The following is a 20,713-nucleotide window of genomic DNA, read 5'->3' as shown; positions in this document are numbered from 1 at the left end:
TATCACATTCGAACACACTGGATTCTTGACTCTGTTTATTGCATCTATATATTCCTTGGGTTTGGAGACCAGACCTGTGAAAAATAACATATGTGCAATCCTTGTTAATTGCATTAAGGCATCTCTACTCTTGTTCTCAAATCTACTTGTAATAGTGCATACCTTTATTATTGGAATCATAGTCAAACTGCATGTAAACAGGCCCAACTTGTCCATGCCAGGCCATATCCATCTAGACGTTTTCTATCCATGTATTTGTCCAAATAATTTTTAAAATTCTATTGAATCTTGCCCTTCGCTCCTTTGAACCTATTTCTTCTGGTTCTTGGTTTTACCTCAAATAAAAGACCTTATGATTCTTGTGATACTTGCATGTAAATAGTCAGTGATTAATGTACAAGAACAGCAAGGTACCTATGAACACCTCTCAATTCTTGGCATTCAAAAAAAACCTCCAGTATTTAATCTTTTCTCCCAAAGTGAATTATAAAACTTTTCCACATTATATTTCATATGGTTCTGCAAGGATCTTTTGCGTTTCATTTATCCTTTGATTCCTCTTTACATTTCAGTTTAGTTTATTATTGTCGCGCTGACTGAGGTACAATGAAAAGATTTTTGTCGCGTCCTATCCAGTCAGCGAAATGACTATACATGATTTATAATCAAGCCGTCCATAGTGTACAGATACAGGATGAAGGGGATAACATTTAATGCAAGATAAATCCCAGCAAAGTCCAATTAAAGATAGTTTGAAGGTCTCCAATGAGGTCAGGTTCACACTCTAGTTGGTGAGAGGGGGGTTTATTTGCCTGATAACACCTGGGAGGAAACGATGTAAAGGAGATCGGTTTGTGTGATGGTTTGGACTCCCTTTACAATTCTCTGCAATTTCTTGTGGTCTTGGACAGAGCTGTTCCCAAACCATGCTGTGATGCATCCCTATAAAGTGCTTTCTATGGCGCATCTGTAGATGTTTGTAAGGGTTGTTGGGGACATTCTAAACTTCCTCATCCTAAGGAAGTAGGGGTGATGGTGTGCTTTCTTGCCTGTTGCGTCAATGTAGCTGGTCCAGAACGAATTACTGGTGACATTTATTCCGAGGAACTTGAAGCTTTCAACCATCTCCACTTCGGCACCGTCATTCTTATGTACCTCCCTGCTGAGCATCAAAGAACCAGAGAGATTGGAAAACATGTCTCATGTTTCACTCTGATATCACTGTCATTTATTATAAAATGCTTTCACTCACTGATATGGACATTATCGGAGACCCCTACCGCCCCAGCAACAGACTGTTCCAGCTGCTACAGTCAGGCAAACGCCTCCGCTGTCATGCCGTGAAAACAGAGAGGATGAGACGGAGTTTCTTCCCACAGGCCATCAGGACTGTAAACTCTTATCTCACCAGGGACTAATTTACTGTTGTGATGTGTCTTTTTAAAATTGTTGGGGTTTTTTCTCCAACATGTAAATACTGATTCTGTTCTATTCTGTTCTGTGGTTTTTTGCACAATCCGCAGGCATTACCACTTTCATTTCACTGCACGTCTTACGTAGAAAATAGGTGCAGGAGTAGGCCATTCGGCCTTTCGAGCCTGCACCGCCACTCAATATGATCATGGCTGATCATCCAACTCAGTATCCTGTACCTGCCTTCTCTCCATACCCCCTGATCCCCTTGGCCACAAGGGCCACATCTAACTCCCTCTTAAATATAGCCAATGAACTGGCCTCAACTACCTTCTGCGGCAGAGGATTCCAGAGATTCACCACTCTCTGTGTGAAAAAAGCTTTCCTCATCTCGGTCCTAAAAGATTTCCCCCTTATCCTTAAACTGTGACCCCTTGTTCTGGACATCCCCAACATCGGGAACAATCTTCCTGCATCTAGCCTGTCCAACCCCTTAAGAATTTTGTAAGTTTCTATAAGATCCCCCCTCAATTTTCTAAATTCTAGCGAGTACATACGAGTCTATCCAGTCTTTCTTCATAACACAGCCCGGACATCACAGGAATCAGTCTGGTGAACCTTCTCTGCACTCCCTCTATGGCAATAATGTCCTTCCTCAGATTTGGAGACCAAAACTGTACGCAATACTCCAGGTGTGGTCTCACCAAGACCCTGTACAACTGCAGTAGAACCTCCCAGCTCCTATACTCAAATCCTTTTGCTATGAATGCTAACATATCATTTGTCTTCTTCACTGCCTGCTGCACCTGCATTCCTACTTTTAATGACTGGTGTACTATGACACCCAGGTCTCGTTGCATCTCCCCCTTTCCTAATCGGCCACCATTCAGATAATAATCTACTTTCCTGTTTTTGCCACCAAAGTGGATAACCTCACATTTATCCACATTATACTGCATCTGCCATGCATTTGCCCACTCACCCAGCCTATCCAAGTTACCTTGCAGTCTCCTAGCATTCTCCTCACAGCTAACACTGCCCCCCAGCTTAGTGTCATCTGAAAATTGGAGATGTTGCATTGAATCTTGTATGTGTATGTGACAAATAAACTTGACTTGATATGAAGAAAAGCAAGTAACCACGCATGTTCTTCTTTCCAGTTATATCCAGATTGGAATAAAGAAGACAAAGCCACTGCCAAAAGATGGACTGGTACGTGCCAACATTTATTGCTGTTTAGCTGTGTCATATTTCAAAGTGTAATTTATTATAACATGAAGACATGTTGATTTGCATTACAAATCCCTCTGTGGGTACCTGACCAAGTCTGGATGTTTACATTGGCCTTGGACGAGTTGCGGCCCAGATACACCAGAGAGATGTGTAGGAAGGAACTGCAAATCCTGGTTTATACTCAAGATAGACACACAATGCTGGAGTAACTCAGCAGGTCAGGCAGCATCTCTGGAGAAAGGGAATAGGTGGCGTTTCAGGTCTGAAGAATGGTTCTGCCCCAAACGTGGCCTATTCCTTTTCTCCACAGATTTTGCCTGACCCGCTGAGTTACACCAGCATTTTGTGTATCTACACCGGAGAGATGCCGGGGTTTGAAGGATGAAAATATTAATTTCAAATTTAGAAGTTTATATATGATTACAATCAAGCCGTCCCCAGTGTACAGAATCAGGATAAAGGGAATATTGTATAGTGCAAGATAAAGACTCTAGTTGTCATGTGATAAGGATGGTTCAGTTGCCTGATAACAGCTGGGAAGAAGCTGTCCCTGAAACTGAAGGTATGTGTTTTCACACTTCTGAAAATGAAGGTATGTGTTTTCACACTTCTGTGTCTCTTTCCTGTGTCTCTTTCCTGAGGGGAGAAGAGGGTGCGACTTGTCATTAATCACGCTGCTGGCCTTGCCGAGGCAGCGTGAGGTATAAACAGAGTCGATTGAAGGGAGATTGGTTTGTGTGATGGTCTGGGATGCGTCCACAATTCATTGCAATTTCTTGCGGTCTTGGATGGAGCTGTTCCCAAACCAAGCTGTGATGCATCCCGGTAAAATGTTTTCTACGGCAAAGTTCTAAGTTGGTGAGAGTTGTTGGGGATATGCCGAACTTCCTAAGTGTTCTACGGAAGTAGAGGCGTTGGTGAGCTTTCTTGGTCGTTGCTTCTATATGGCTAATCCAGGCCATGTTGCTGATGATTTTACTCCTTGGAACTTGAAGCTTTCAACCATTTCGACTTTGGTGCTGTCAATGAATGGGCACCGCTTTGCTTCCTGATGTTGATCAATATCTCCTTTGTCTTGCTGGCATTGAGAGAAAGGTTGTTGTCTTGACACAGGTTACAAGGTTCTCTATCTCCTTCCTGTACTCTGTCTCATCATTATTTGAAATAATGGATCGACTGGGCATATATTCAGAAGGATGAGAGGATATCTTATCTATATTACTAAAAGTAAGATCTTGACCACTTCCTGTTTTTCTGTTTCATGATTTTTGAAAAAACGCTGCCACTTACGGCTGTGATTTTTGGCCATCTTACTGAGTCCCCCTCCGCTGCGCAGGACAAGAGGATTTTTCCCATCGCTGAAAAATAAAAGAGTTATTAATGTTTTAAAAATGTTGACATTCTCTCTGCTGCCCCTGCTGGTGGGAGGGGGTATGGACTATAAAACACGGAAGTGTTGTGCCTCACTCAGTCTCTGCAAGATGGAGGAAGCGAGAGGGTCACGTCTCTCTGAGCTGTGAATAACACTGAACACATTTCTACTCAACTGTGAGTGCCCTTAATGTGGTTTGAAAATGAAAATGTGGTTGCTTTGAAATGTGCACTGGAAATGGTTGTTGGTGGTGGTAACTGCTTTGAAATGCTGCACTGCAAATGGTTGTTAGTGGTTGTTACTGCTTTGGAATGCTGCACAGCAAATTGTTGTTGGTGGTGGAAAGTACTTTGAAATGCTGCACTGCAAAATCGTTGTTGGTGGTGGTAAGTGATTTGAAATGCTGCACTGCAAATTGTTGTTGGTGGTGGTAACTGCTTTGAAATGCTGCACTGCAAATGGTTGTTGGTGGTAACTTGACAACTTCCTGTTTGCACTGTATATTGATTTTAGATAAAATGCTACCACTTACTGCTGTGATTTTTAGCCATCTTACTCAGTCTCCCTCTGCTCATCAGGCGCAGAGGATTCTTCCCATCAATAAAAAATAAAAGTGTTATTAGTGTTTAAAAAGAAGTTGAGAATCTCTCTCCTGTTAATCATGCCATGAAGGCCACAGCCCTTCCAATGGGGGGATTATAAAACCTGGAAGTGTAGGTGTGGCTCAGTCTCTGCAAGAAGGGGGATGGAGAGGTCACGACTGCCTGAGCTGTGAATCAACTGAACACACTGAATTTCTACTGAACCATGAGTGTGGTGTTTATGTGGTGTTTGGTGTGGTTTTATGGTAGTTTTATGGTGGTTTCACCCTGCTTGAAATGGTATGAAACTGCATTTGAATGTGGTGGCCTTGCACCCTGCTTGAAATGGTATGAAACTGCACTTGAATTTGGTGGCCGTGCACCCTGATTGACATGGCATTAAACAGCACTAGCATTTGGTGGCATTGCGCCCTGCTTGAAGTGGCATGAAATTGCACTTGAGTTTGGTGGCCCTGCACCCTGCTTGAAGTGGTATGAAACTGCACTTGAGTTTAGTGGCCTTGCACCTTGCTTGAAGTGGTATGAAACTGCACTTGAATTTGGTGGCCTTGCACCCTGCTTGAAGTGGTAGGAAACTGCACTTGAATTCGGTGGCCTTGCACCCTGTTTGATGCGGTAGGAAACTGCTCCTGAATTTGGTGGCCTTGCACCCATCTTGAAATGGAAGCAAACTGCACTTGAATTTGGTGGCATTGCACCCTGCTTGAAATGAAATTTCAAGGAATAGCCGTGAGTCAACTGCTCGCCCACCAGCCATGAGTGAGCTGCCAGCACATCAGGCTTGAGTGACTGAGCTGTCACCCCAAGAATCCATTTGGCCCACAATGTCCATACTAGCCCTCTGGAAACCAGTCCAGCCCACAATACCCATACTAGCGCTCCAGAAAGCCTCCCCCCCCCACCCCCACTGGCCGCCAACATTGGAATTAGTGGAGAGGTGGAATATTGCATTGGGGGACCAGCCCTCCCGTGTGAACCCAACGGGTTTCCACTTAGTCTCGTAGGAACATATAAAATTCTTAAGGGATTGGACAGGCTAGATGAGGAAAAATGTTCCCGATGTTGGGGGAGTCCAGAATCAGGGGTCACAGTTTAAGAATAATGAGAAGGCCATTTATGACTGAGATGAGGAAAAACCTTTTCAGCCAGAGAGTTGTGAATCTGTGGAATTCTCTGCCACAGGAGGCAGTGGAGGCCAATTCACTGGATGTATTCAAGAGAGAGTTAGATATAGCTCTTAGGGCTAATGGAATCAAGGGATATGGGGAGAAAGCAGGAATGGGGTACCAATTCTGGATGATCAGCCATGATCATATTGAATGGCGGTGCTGGCCCAAAGGGCTGAATGGCCTACTCCTGCACCTATTTTCTATGTTTCTATGTTACTATTGATATTCGGCCCACTATGGTGGAGTCGTCTGGGAATTTGTGAATGAACTTGGAGTATATTGAGAATTCATTGATGATGCTGCTGAAAATGCCAGATTCCATCTACTGTCAGCGGCAAATACAGCAGACAATCACGTCAGTGTTTCAAAGCTTGGGCCTTTGGACAGCACCACGTAAAATATTGAAATTTGTGTTGCAGATGTCAGAGCAACCAATCTCTATCGGTATGTTTAGTTTCGAGATACAGCCAGGAACCTGGCCCTTTGACCCAGCGAAGCACCAACCAACAATCCCTGCAGATTAATTTTACATTTACATCAAGCTAATTAACCTGCAAACCTGTATGCCTTTGGAGTGTGGGGAGAAACTGAAGATCTCGGAGAAAATGTATACAGGTTACGGAAAGAACGTCCAAACTCCGTACAGACAAGCACCCATAGTCAGGATCGAACCTGGGTCTCTGGTGCTGTAAGGCAACGGCTCTACTGCTGCGCCACCGTGCTGCCCATTTGTCTGTTTGTTTGGAACAAGTAGTTTACTGGTACCGCCAGGTGGCGCCAGCAATGTCTGCCTTGCCAGAAGTCAGTCACGTCCCTTCTATGTTTTTATTATTGTAAGTATGTTTTAAATGTGCGTTTCAATGTTTCTTGGTTGGTTTATGTGGGGGGGGGGGGGGAATAGGGGGACATTTTTTTCAGTCACATCTCGACGGAGATGCCACTTTCTCAGTGTATAATCTCCGCCCCCCCCCCCCCCCATCGCGGCCTAACAACTGGAGTATTGCGGCCTTTCCTGGAGACTGGCATGGAGCTGCGATCCTTTACCAAGGATCGCCAGAGGAAGTGCTCGGACCGCGGGGCCTGTGGACGTTTAACACCGTGAAGCTGGGTCTCCTGTAAGAAGCGGCCAGCTCGGGAACTCCATGCCAAGGAGTGTTCTGATCCGTCCCAACGTCGGAGTTTCGATCATCCCGACGAGAGGGCCTGAACATCGGACCGTCTGTGGTGGCGAATCTGCGGAAGGCCCAAGGCCCCGACCATGGGTGAACTGCGGAGGAAGATGACTGAACTTTATTGCCTTCCATCACAGTGAGGAATGTTGATTCCACTGTGGTGGATGTTTATGTTAAATTTTATTTTATGTGTGTATTGTGTTCTTTTCACTTAGTATGACTGTGTGGTGACTCAAATTTCACTGTACCTTAATTGGCTAAGTGACAATAAATGCGAACTTCAACTTGAACTTTACATGCCAAAAGAAAGGGTGTGATAACAGTGGGGTTTAAATGTAAAGCAAAGGCAGTAGATATGTAGGTGGAGACACAGGGAACTGCAGATGCTTTTTTTTGAAAAAGAAGAAAAAAAAGAGTGCTGAAGTAACTAAACGGTTCAGTCAACATCTCTGGAGAACTATGGAGAGGTGACGTTTCGTGTCGGGATCCTTCTTTAGAGACTGACTGTGGGAGAAGTGGGAGCAGGACAAAGCCTGGCAAGTGATAGGTAGATATAGGTCAGGAGAGTTTTTGATATGTTGTCATATGAGGAAAGATTGAAAAGACTAGGCTTGTATTCACTGGAGTTAAGAAGGATGAGGGGGGTCTTATAGAAACATATAAAATTATAAAAGGACTGGACAAGCTAGATGCAGGAAAAATGTTCCCAATGTTGGACGAGTCCAGAATCAAGGGCCACAGTCTTAGAATAGAAAGGGGAGGTAATTTAAGACTGAGGTGAGAAAACACTTTTTCACCCAGAGAGTTGTGAACTTACGGAATTCCCTGCCACAGAGGGCAGTGGAGGCCAAGTCACTGGTTGGATTTAAAAGAGAGTTAGTTAGAGCTCTAGGGGCTAGTGGAGTCAAGGGATATGGGGAGAAGGCAGGCATGGGTTATTGATAGGGGACGATCAGCCATGATCACAATGAATGGCGGCGCTGGCTCGAAGGGCCGAATGGCCTCCTGCACCTATTTTCTATGTTTCTATGTTTCTATGATAGGTAGATGGTTGGATGAAGGCCACAAATGAAGACAGTAAAAATGATCATTTCACTGATCATTCCAGTGTGGAATAATCAGGAGTGTGAGATAAGGATGGAAAGGTTGCGCATTGTGAAGCCAGAAGAATTTAGGTGGAAGGGGACAGGGGGAGGGGAAAGGCGAGAAATGGGCACAAATCCAGGTGGGGGGGGCACAGAGTAGAGGGGGGGGGGGGGGGGGGGATAAAAGAGGCGGGAGAGATGTTGTTAGTAAGTTAGTTACCTGAACTTGGAGAATTCAATGTTCATACCATCAGGTTGTAAGCTACCCAGGCAGAATATTCGGTTAGTGAAAGGCTTGAATAGAGTGGATGTGGAGAGGATGTTTCCACTCGTGGGAGAGTCCAGGACTAGAGGTCATAGGCTCAGAATTAAAGGATGTTCCTTTAGGAAGGAGATGAGAAGAAATTTCTTTAGTCAGAGGGTGGTGAATCTGTGGAATTCTTTGCCGCAGAAGGCTGTGGAGCCCGTCAATTAATATTTTTAAGGGCAGAGATAAATAGATTCTTGATTAGTACAGGTGTCAAGGGTTATGGGGAGAAGGCAGGGGAATGGGGTAAGGAGGGAGAGATAGATCAGCCATGATTGTTGGGTCGAATGGCCTAATTCTCATCCTGTTATCTATGACATCATGACCTTAATATGAGGTGCTGTTCCACCCGTTTGTCTGTTATCTATGACCTCATAACCTTAATGTGAGGTGCTGTTCCACCAGCTTGTGCTTGACGACACTCTGGCAAGGATGGCGGACTGGGACAGAAAGGTCAGTGTGGGAATAGGAAGAATACTTAAAGTGGTTGGCAACGGGAGAGCCATCAAGCCTTGGGCCTAGTGCAAGTATTTGGCGAAATGCTTGCCTTACCTACACTTGGTTTCGCCAATGTAAAGAAGGCCACATTGGGGTCACTGACCCCAGTAAATGATGTTTTAGTGGGTGGACATGAACCTCTGCCTCAACTAGAAGGACTGTTTGGGGTCTCTAGATAGATCTGAGAGAGGTAATAAGAGTGTTAGTCCTATGCTGGCAGGGGAAGGTACCTGGGGAGGGTGAGGTGTAGGTGGGAAGGGATGAGAGAACCAAGGCGTTATGTAGTGAGTGGTCACTGCGGTAGGCAGTAAGGGGTAGGGATGGGAAGATGTGACCGTCGGTGGGATCACGTTGAAGGTGGCCTAAATGTCGAAAATTAGTTTAGTTTAGTTTATTGTCACATATACCAAGGTACAGTGAAAAGCCTTTGTTGCATGCTAACCAGAGAATTATATTTTGGATGCGATGTCCAGTGGTGTCGGAGAATGATATACGATAATATTAGGTGCATTGTTTCCAAAGCAATATCGGGATACAGTGAATTGCTTCAGCAAGAAACCATGACAGGGAATGTGCACAGCATCAGGACCAGGGCAGACAAGGTGAATAGCACTTCACTAGCTGCTACCACCCACTTGATTAGTATGGGTGTCAGGGGTTATGGGGAGAAGGCAGGAGAATGGGGTTAGGGGGGAGAGATAGATCAGCCATGATTGAATGGCGGAGTAGACTTGATGGACTGAATGGCCTAATTGTACTCATGAACACAGGTAAACATTTTGTGAGGCACTTAGATTTTTAAGTCACATGGCTGAGCAGTAATGGAGTTAGCCAGTGAAAGTTTATTCCATTGTGGTCAAGGATAAAAAACAAATCAGTTAGTTACACTTCATTAGTCTCAACATCTAACTCAGTGCAGCTTTGAAGGAAGTAGACCATGTCTTGAGTTATCAATAGCTGTAGTTAATCATTCTGCGAGGCCATTATTGTTGTGCAAGGCTTGGCACAGAAGATTAACATTTAAGGAGTGACTCAGCGGGACAGGCAGCATCTCTGGATGGAAGGAATGGGTGACGTTTCCGGTCGAGACCCTTCTTCAGACCGAGAGTCAGTAGAGAGGGAAACAAGAGATATGGAAGGGTAAAGTGTGAAAACAAGAGATCAAAGGGGACAAAGTTCAAGGAAAATGTAGAATAAATCATTGTTGGCTAGGGGGAGTTGACAACGAGACATACAATGTACAAATTACTCAGGAGGACAGTCAGACTAGCTGGGGAACTATATAACCATATAACCATATAACAATTACAGCACGGAAACAGGCCATCTCGACCCTTCTAGTCCGTGCCGAACACATAATCTCCCCTAGTCCCATATACCTGCGCTCAGACCATAACCCTCCATTCCCTTCCCATCCATATAACTATCCAATTTATTTTTAAATGATAAAAACGAACCTGCCTCCACCACCTTCACTGGAAGCTCATTCCACACAGCTACCACTCTCTGAGTAAGGAAGTTCCCCCTCATGTTACCCCTAAACTTCTGTCCCTTAATTCTCAAGTCATGTCCCCTTGTTTGAATCTTCCCTACTCTCAGTGGGAAAAGCTTTTCCACGTCAACTCTGTCTATCCCTCTCATCATTTTAAAAACCTCTATCAAGTCCCCCCTTAACCTTCTGCGCTCCAAAGAATAAAGCCCTAACTTGTTCAACCTTTCTCTAGGATGAAGAAAGGACAGATAGAGAGAGGATAGCAAGGGTTGGCTTTTGATAGGTAGATGGTTGGGCAAAGACCAGAGGTAAAAAGACAAAAGGGTTGAGATAAAGATAGAAGGAATTGTGAAGGAATATAGGGGGAAAGGGAGGGAGAAATATGTGTGAGTCCAGGTGGGGCAGAGAGAAGAGACGGCGGGAAAAACTGCAGAGAGTTGCTTTGCATTCTTATCTGTTTGTAGGAAGCTGGGATGGCAGTAGAACATTGTTGATACAGATTTCACAGATTTAGTTTAGTTTGAGACACAGCGTGGAAACAGGCTACTTCATCCCACTGAGTCGGCGCTGACCAGCGATCATCCCTTATGCTAACCTGCCCACTGTTACAACGTTCCAACGCACAAAAGCCAATAAGGAATAAGGGATAAGCCATTTAGAACGGAGATGAGGAAACACCTTTTCACATAGTTGTGATTCCCAGAGGGTGGTGAAGGCTGGTTCTCTGGATACTTTCAAGAGGGAGCTAGATAGGGCTCTTAAAGATAGCGGAGTCAGGGGATATGGGGAGACGGCAGGAACGGGGTACTGATTGTGGATGATCAGCTATGATCACATTGAATGGTGGCGCTGGCTCGAAGGGCTGAATGGCCTACTTCCTGCGCCTATTGTCTATTGTCTATTAATCTACAAACCTGTATGTCTTTGGAGTGAGGGAGCACCTGGAGAAAACCCATGTGGTCACAGGTTGATTAGTAGGGGTGTTAGGGGTTATGGGGAGAAGGCAGGAGCATGGGGTTTAAACATAGAAAATAGGTACAGGAGTAGGCCATTCGACCCTTCGAGCCAGCACCGCTATTCATGGCTGATCATCCAAAATCAGTACTCCGTTCCTGCTTTCTCCCCATATTCTTTGATTCCATTAGCCCTAAGAGCTATATCTAACTGTTGCGAGGGAAAGATAGATCAGCCATGATTGAAAGGCAGAATAGACTTGATGGGCCTAATAGCCTAATTCTGCTCCGATTACTTTCACTTACGAAAACCCATGCGGTCATTGGGTGAATGTAAAACCCGCAGTCAGGATCGAAACCAGGTCTCTGGCGCTGATATGCAGCAACACTACCGCTGTGCCACCATGCCGCCAGCGATATAAAACGTTATGCATATTCTGAGAATGACAACCTAGAAATGTTACTCGAGTATCGATACTCCAGTTAGATGAGCTATTTGACATTTTTATTTAATAATCATAACAATAATAACAATAATAATAATAATAATAATAATAATAATAATAATAATAATAATAATAATAATATATTTTATTGTCATTGCACATAAGTGCAACGAGATTTGGGTATGCAGCTTCCATCCGACATCATAACTTAAGTAACTACTAAAATTTAGATTTAGATACCCCGAGAACATGGTTTGTAAAAAGAACATTACAACAGTAAAATAGTCAAAACAGACTAAAGTGCAGGTGTGTCTGTGCGACGTGACCATCCGAGGGAGACAGTTCGTGGGGTTGGGGGGCACTCAGCAGGGCCCTTTAGAAATATCTGCTGGGCCTGATCCTGGTTCTGGTTCTGCTCCTGATTCTGCTGGTGGACGAGGAGATGAGGGCGTACCGAACTGCGATTATGGGACTGGTGCTTGAGGACGTTCCTTTGGGTTCCGCCGGCATCACAGTCCTGTGTAACGTCTCCACAGAGCAGCCGCGGCCTATTGTTCCGGCAGCCTGGCGTCGCCGGATTTTCGACGCCATTCATGGTTTGGCCCACCCATCTATCCTGGCGACCGTGCCATTGGTTGCTGCAAGATTCATGAGGCATGGGCTGCGGAAACAAGTCGGACATTGGGCCCGGACGTGCATTCCATGTCAAACACCGAAGGTTCAACGGCACATCCCGGTGCCGGCTCAAGACTTCGCAGTACCTCGCAGGCGTTTCGACCAGGTCCACGTGGATATCGTGGGGCCGCTGCCTCCGTCCTGCGGCGTTTTGCATCAGCTTACGATGGTGGACCTTTTCACCCAGTGGCCGGAGGCTATCCCACTTGTTGACACCTCGCACATGCCCTGGTGAAGTCCAGCGGTACCATTTCAGGGTACCGCTGGATTTCTTGTCTGACCGGGGTGCCCAGTTCACGTCAGAGCTGTGGTCCGCAATGGCTCGCCTGTTGGGGGCTCAGCTCCACCACTCGACGGCTTATCACCCCCGGTCCAATGGGTTGGTGGAACGTTTCCACCGCCGGCTTGAGGACGCTTTGAAGACTCGCCTCACCGGTCCCGGTTGGATGGACGAGTAGCCGTAGGTTCTGCTGGGGATTCTCACCGCCCCAAAGGAGGTCTTGCAGACTTCATCAGATGAGTTCGTTTACGGCGTCCCGCTAACCGTGCCCATGTTTATCCCAACCGCTGGTGACCCCCAGGAGTCGCCGTCATCCATGTTGGTCCTTCTGCGGGAGATGGTTGGCGCCCTGTCTTCTGTCCCAACGTCTCGGCATGGTGTTGCTCCATCACATGTGCCGCCGGCTCTTGCTGACAGTCAGTATGTCTTCCTCTGCCGCGGCGCCCACAGGTCGCCCTTACAGCGCCCATGTGAAGGTGCTTTTCAGTTGCTACAGTACAGGCCCACGACTTTTGTATTGGAGATGGGGGGGTCAGCAAGGGTCAGGTAGGGTCAGGTAGGGTCAGGCAAGGGTCAGGTAGCTCGCGTAAAGCCCAATTCGCATTTGGACCTGAGTGAGCCAGTCCAGGATGCCCAGCCTCGCCGTCGAAGGCATCCGCCATCTCGGATTCCACCTAATGTGTCCTTACAGGGCAGCCACCCTTTGCATGGGGATGTACGTACGAGGTCCGGCTATCTCGTTCTGCTGCCCGTCCATTTTTGTGCCTCCGGTTCTGGGGGAGTAATGTGATGGCCCCTGGTGGTGGGCCACGCACTGTATATAACCTTCGGGGGGGGGGGGGGGGGGGGGGGGGGGGGGGGGGGGTGGTGTGTCACGTGTCCCGGTGACGAGAGGTAGGGGTCACATAGTGGTCAGGGTGCCCTGGGGGTTATTTAAGGTGATAATCGTGCGTACACGGTGTGTGAGTTTGGAGATTTATTCATTTAAAAAATATATCTTTTTATTAGAAGCGTAAACACATAATAACAACACAGATTGTCTATTCTGTTTAATTTGTTTTCATACAAAGCTTCCGTTTCTTTTTATAGAATTTTTTAAAAGACAGAACTGAAAAGAAAGATCTATAAAGTAATAGAAAGGAAGGGATAAAGAGAAAAAAAAAGGGAGAGAAAGAAAAAAACAAAAAAAACAAAGAAAATTACCAATAACAGTTTTGGAGATAGTCCCGTAGATTATTCATCCAATCCTGAGCTTGGGTTTCAGTCCACAGTCCAATAATGTAGTTTATTGAGTAGGGGAGGAAAGTTTGATTTAAATAAAGACGCATATTTCTTAGTCACATAAATTCCAAGGTATTTAAACTTTTCGTAGACTATTTTAAAAGGAGATTGTTGCAATATATATAGGTTTGGTTCCGTTACTGGCATAATTTCACTTTTATTCCAATTAACTCTATATCCCGAGAATGAGCCAAATTGCATTATATGATTTAATAAATTCGGAATACTAGTTTCTGAATTTGTGATGTATAATAATACATCATCTGCATATAAAGAAATTGTATTAACTGTATCTTTAGTATTGTACGCATAAATTTCTGGATGAGCTCTGATACTTTCTGCAAGTGGTTCAATAGCCAAAGCAAATAGTAACGGAGATAGTGGGCATCCTTGTCTACAACCTCTAGATAGATTGAATTTGGGTGATAACATTTGATTTGTCAATATTCTAGCTGATGGATTAGTATATAGGAGTTTAACCCACGTACAAAACCTCTCACCCAATTTTCCATCACAGACCACAAAGAGATAGGGCCATTCTACCTGATCAAATGCTTTTTCAGCATCTAACGAGATGACTGCTAAATCTACATTATCTATTCTATTTGAGTATATTATATTAAACAATCATCTCAAATTATAGAATGAATAGCGTTTTGGGATAAAACTTGTTTGATCGGGGTGTATTAATTTATGAATTACTAAGATCTTGAGGACCCTGGCAATAGCTCTTTTAAATACCGATCAGAAGATATTAACAAATATCTTAGCCCACAGAGTTTGCAGACTTTGTAGTAGCAATAAGAATTTCGTGCTTGGTCAAACTTCACGTCCTGCCACGCTCTTTGACGGACAGCTCAGGGTCCGCTACACTATCCTGCAGAATCTTTTCGATTAGAATAGGGCGGCATGGTGGCACAGCGGTAGAATTGATGCCTTACAGTGCTTGCAGTGCCGAAGACCAGGATTTGACCCTGACTATGGGCGCTATCTGTATGGAGTTTGTACCTTCTCCCCGTGATCGCGTGGGTTTTCTCCAAGTTCTATGGTTTCCTCCCATACTCCAAAGATGTACAAGCTTATAGGTTAATTGCCTTGGTAAAACTGTAAATTGTCCCTAGAATTGTCTCTAGTGTGTGTAGGATAGTGTTAATGTGCAGGGATTGCTGGTTGGCAGGGACTCAGTGGGCTAAAGGGCCTGTTTCCGTGCAGTATCTCTAAATTAACCTAAACTAAAGATTCCCTACCACTGACATCAGACTCACCGGCCTATAATTTCCGGCCTATAATTTCCAGGATTACCTCCATTCCCCTTCTTAAACAAAGAAACAATATTGGAGGCAGGGGATATGGGGAGAAGGCAGAAAAATGGGATTAGGAGGGAGAGATAGATCAGCCATGATTGAATGGCGGAGTAAACTTGATGGGTCGAATGGCCTAATTCTGCTCCTATCACATGAATTTATGAACTTATGAACTTGACTCCGTTCTCGTCATCCAAGACGCTGCCTGTGGCCAGAAAAAAATATAATACAAGGCCCCTGCAATCTCCTCTCTTGCCCTTCTCAATAATCTGGGATGGATCCCATCAGGCCCACCTTAATGCTCTTCAAGCCTCTCGAACACCACCTCCTCATTATTGTCTGACTGGTTAGCATGAAACAAAAGCTTTTCACTGTACCTTGGTATGCGTGACAATAAACAAAACTCAACTCCTTGATTTCAAACAGCCCTTGCGTATTAGTATTTGATACACTGATCACACTGTCCTCCATGTCCTTCCCCTTAGGGAATATAACGCAAAGTACTTTTTCCGTTTTACTATGTTTACTTACCTGGACACAAAAAGCTGGAGTAACACAAGGCTTATTGTTGAGTCTCATTGTCTGTAACTCGTTTTCACCTAGCCCCTAGCTACCAAAGGCTTGTTTCCTTTATCATTGTTACCTTTTTTGTGTATCTTTCAATCATTCGCTCTATATCCGGACTGTCAAAGCCGCCACAGCCAGACATAAAAACAGCTTTTTCCACAAGCAGTAGCTCTACTCAACAACCAAAAGTCTGTAGCCTCTTTTTACTCTGGTATTTTATTTCATTCTTCACATGTTTAAATTATAATGTTTTATTTTTAATTGTCTACTGTATATCGTGTTGTTACTTGTGAGCAAAGCACACCAAGGCAAATTCCTTGTATGTATACATACTTGGCTAATAAAATGTATTATATTCAATTCAATGTAATCTCTCTATCACCATCAATATCTCTAATTTCCCTTTTCACTGACTCTCAGTCCCAAGAAGGGTCTCGACCCGAAACGTTACCTATTCCTTTTCTCTGGAGATGGAGAGATTGCACATCCCTCATCTTGAACCTTTCCACTTCATACTTTAATTTCATATTTGTGCAACATTACATATGTGCTGTGCAATAACTGGTCACTTAAATGTATTATTATTACAATGCACATGACACTTTCAATGCCATGTAACTATATCTCTTGACGGGTGGCAGACCAATTTCAATCTGTTGGGTCATATTGTGTCGTATCATCTGCTGTCTGACCCGCTGAGTTACTCCAGCTTTTTAAGTCTATCTTCGGTTTAAACCAGCATCTGCAGTTCCTTCCTACACATGTTTACTTATCTGTTTTGCTGCTTGCTGCAAGTAAGAATCTAATTCTTCCATTTCAGGACATATGACAATAATTTTTACGCAAAGGGTGGTGGGTGTATGGAACAAGCTGCCAGAGGAGGTAGTTGAGGCTGGGACTATTCCAACGTTTAAGAAACAGTTAGACAGGTACATGGATAGGACAGGTTTGGAAGGATATGGACCAAGCGCAGGCAGGTGGGACTAGTGTAGCTGGGACATGTTGGACGGTGTGGGCAAGTTGGGCCGAAGGGCCTGTTGTCACACTGTTTCACTCTATGACTGTATAAAACACTCTTGAATCTCTTCTACGTCCTCTGTGGCCAAGCATAAATTCCCACCATTATCATTGAACGGTCCTACTTCTCCTTCTTTACCTCTTGTACTTATGTACTTATAAAAAGCCTTGGGATTCTCTCTAATCTGACTCGCCAATGTTATTTCACAGCCCCTTTTGGCCCTTCTAATTAGCCGCTTGAGTGCTTACCCGCTTGCTTTACATTCCTCAGAGGCCTTATCTGATTTCATCTTGTCTCCTACTTAAAATGTTCTGCGAACCGTATCGTCCTCTGCCTTTTATTGAACGCGCCTACTTTAATCTCTGTTCCAATTTGGCTCAGTATTTTTTATCTAATCTCATCCATCATCTCCCTTTCAGTTGTTAACTTTGCTTGTACCAATTGCTTAAATAACCGGAGACAATCTTATCTTAAAGGCTTTGCATTAATGCAATTGTACATTAGAAATACATGAATTAGAAAGAACTCTTGTAAATTGGAGTACTAAATCATATGGTAGTACCGGAAAGGCTTGAGTAATATAGGAAGTCACATGTTCTACATTCCATGCATATCCACTGCTTGAGTTGATTTGTTGCCTGGTTTCCTAATATGTTTTGCTATTTAAGTAATGGATTAAATGGTGATAGGATGCGTCAGAGAGAATAAGATATTTCCCTGAGGTGTTTCATAACAACACTTGGTGTCAATTATAAGGCAGGTAAATGGGATTAGGAGGCAGAGATCAGCCATGATTAAATGGCGGAGTAGACTCGATGGGCCGAATGGCCTAATTCTACTCCTATAACTTGTGAACTTGGTGTCTTGCTGAAAAAGGTAAACCATCTGTGTTAACTTACAGAAAGAAAGGTAAAATTTTGTAATAGGATTGTATTTTTAAGTAACTGCAAGACTACAAAACCCCAGCATGATTTGTGCATAAACAGTTCAATCAATTATGAATAGGAAGGAACTGAAAAAAGGTCTGAAGGTCTTTTTCCACCGGGGGTGGCGCCGTCAGCGATGGCAGTTTCGCCAATGGTCTGCCAGTCTTTTCATCCTTTTTATTATTTTTAGTGTGTTTTTAAAGTTTGTGTTAATGTTCTCTGGTTTGTTTTATGTGGTGGGTCAGGGGAAATTTATTTTCAATCTCTTACCTTGCTGGAGATGCGATTACTTTCTGGATCTTATCTCCGGTCGCTCGGCGGCCTTCCATCGCGGCCTTGCTCAGGACTGATTTTGAGCCCCACTGCGGGGCTGTGGACTTACCGATCCCTTGCCTGGGATTTCACCATCGAGGAGGTCGCAGTCTCGGTTTAGAGACAGATGTCGGGAAGCTCCAAAGTTGCAGAAGGTTCAACTAGCCCCAACTCGGGTTCGATCGCCCGGCGCGGGGAACTGACTTCTCCCCAATGCAAGAGCTTGATCACCCTGACGCTGAGGGTCTGACCGCTGGCGACGGGAGCCAAGATCGTCCCATCAACGGAAGGCTCGAGGTCCCCGACTGCGCGGGAGAACAAAGAAGGGAAGAGGTTAAACTTTTTTTTACTTTCCATCACAGTGAGGAATGTGGAGGAGTCACTGTGGTGGATGTTTATGTTAAAATGTATTTTGTGTATCTTGTTGCTTTTTATTGGTATGACTGTATGGCAAATCAAATTCCTTGTATGTTGCAAAATATACTTGGCTAATGAAGTATGCTTATGATTATGATTATTATGATTATGATTAAGAAGGGTCTCGACACGGAATGCCACCCCTTCCTTCTCTCCAGAGATGCTGCCTGTCCCACTGAGTTACTCCAGATTTTTGTGTCTATCTTCAGTTCAATCAATTAGCCAGACATCTGGAAACAAATGGGCCTGTTCCACTGAGGCGATTTTTTAGGCGACTGCCGGCGAATACGACAATGGAATTCACCAAAGTCAGCACCGGCGACAATCTACGTTACCTGGCGACAACCTACGACATCCTGGCGACAACCTACGCTAACCTGGCGACAACCTACGCTAACCTGGCGACAACCAGCAATTACGCAAACTGCACTCATTGGCGCCAATCCCACGGTCGGCGAAAAATCTTCAGCGGCGACCAGAAAGACACTACGACTCTTTGGGCGACTTTAGGAGACTATACACTCACGACCATACAGGCGACACCCCGGCGGCCATTGGCGACCATGTGGCAACAGCTTAGTCGCCTAAAAAATTGTCCAAGTGGAACAGGCCCTTAAACAAACAGAGAAAGCTTGGAAAACAATTCCTTAGCACACCATCTGATTTTTCAGGAGTTTTACCAAATCCATTGAGCTGATGAGGGAATTTGGCTGATGATTTATTTGTATGATTTATAATCTCTTAATGCTGATTACTATAGTTTTACTATATCTGCCCCTGTATAATATAAATAAGCATAATGAATAGATAATTTAACTTGTTGGGTCTTGACTTTATAAAATAAAGCAATGAGTGGACCATTGAAAGGTAATATATCAGTCCCAAGACCACAATTGACTTTCACTTCTGTTGAGCCTTTTACATCTTTGGTTGATCTCATGTGTGTTAAAGCAATTGCAGCTCGGACGGAATGACGATAAATTATGAAATTGCTCATCACAGACCTTTGACCAGAAAGGTAGATTAAATTGGAATAGCGTAAGCACTTCAGAAGGCTCAACAAGAAGCCTTTAGACTTTAGAGATACAGTGCAGAAATAGGCCATTCGGCCCACGATGTCCATGCCAACCAGAGATCACCCTGAATACCAGCACTATCCTACACACTAGGGACAATTTACAATTTACACAAGCGAAATTAACCTCCAAGACTGTGTGGGATGGAGCTGTAGATGCTGGTTTACACTGAAGATAGACACAAAATACTGTGGTAACACAGCGGGTCAGGCAGCATCTCCGAAAAAAAAAGAATAGGTGGTGTTTTGGGTCTGACGTGACAGCCTGACCTGCTGTGTTACTCCAGCATTTTGTGTCAACCTAAAAACCTGCATGTCTTTAGGAAACTGGAGCACTCAGAGAAAACCCACACGGTCACAGGGTGAGCGTGCAAACTCCGTACAGACAGCACCCGTAGTCAGGAATTAACCCAGGGCTCTGGTGTTCAAAGTCAGCAACTCTACCGCTGGGCCACTGTGTTACACATGGCTTCTTCTCATCCAGGAAGCGGCTTATAAGGCACAAGAATAGCTCTGGCCTCACTTGGGGAAGTCCAGAACAAGGGGTCCCAGTTTAAGGATAACCATATAATAGCCATATAACAATTACAGCACGGAAACAGGCCATCTCGGCCCTTGTAGTCCGTGCCAAACACTTATTCTCCCCTAGTCCCATCTACCTGCACTCAGACCATAACCCTCCATTTCTTTTCCGTCTTCCCGATAAGGGGGAAGTCTTTTAGGACCGAGATGAGAAAAACATTTTTCACAGAGAGTGGTGAATCTGTGGAATTCTCTGCCACAGAAGGTAGTTGAGACCAGTTCATTGGCCATTTTTAAGAGGGAGTTAGATGTGGCCCTTGTGGCTATAGGGATCAGGGGGTTTGGAGAGAAGGTACAGGATACTGAGTTGGATGATCAGCCATGATCATATTGAATGGCGGTGCAGGCTCGAAGGGCCGAATGGCCTACTCCTGCACCGGACAGCTGGAATCTATAGTTATCCATGCAGAAATTATCCCGTGAGGTGATGTGATGATGTGGTGATAGTATTTGGGTATACCAGTGTTTTACTATACAGACACACACACACACACACACACACACACACACACACACACACACACACACACACAC

At 44.6% G+C, this 20,713-nt stretch overlaps 1 protein-coding gene across 1 annotated transcript in view; it reads left to right on the top strand.

Moving 5' to 3' along the window:
* The window catches only part of LOC129705752 (doublecortin domain-containing protein 2-like), a 125,671-nt gene that overhangs the window by 4,082 nt on the left and 100,876 nt on the right, over positions 1-20,713 (top strand). Inside the window, exon 2 of the mRNA XM_055649533.1 lies at positions 2,574-2,625. Coding sequence (XP_055505508.1) covers positions 2,574-2,625 — 52 coding nt within the window. The remainder of the gene's footprint in view (positions 1-2,573; positions 2,626-20,713) is intronic.

This window comes from Leucoraja erinacea, chromosome 2 (assembly GCF_028641065.1).
Source record: "Leucoraja erinacea ecotype New England chromosome 2, Leri_hhj_1, whole genome shotgun sequence".
In the NCBI taxonomy this organism is placed as follows: domain Eukaryota; kingdom Metazoa; phylum Chordata; class Chondrichthyes; order Rajiformes; family Rajidae; genus Leucoraja; species Leucoraja erinaceus.
Note: the sequence above shows the minus strand (reverse complement) of the source record. Positions and strands in the feature narration are given on the sequence as shown.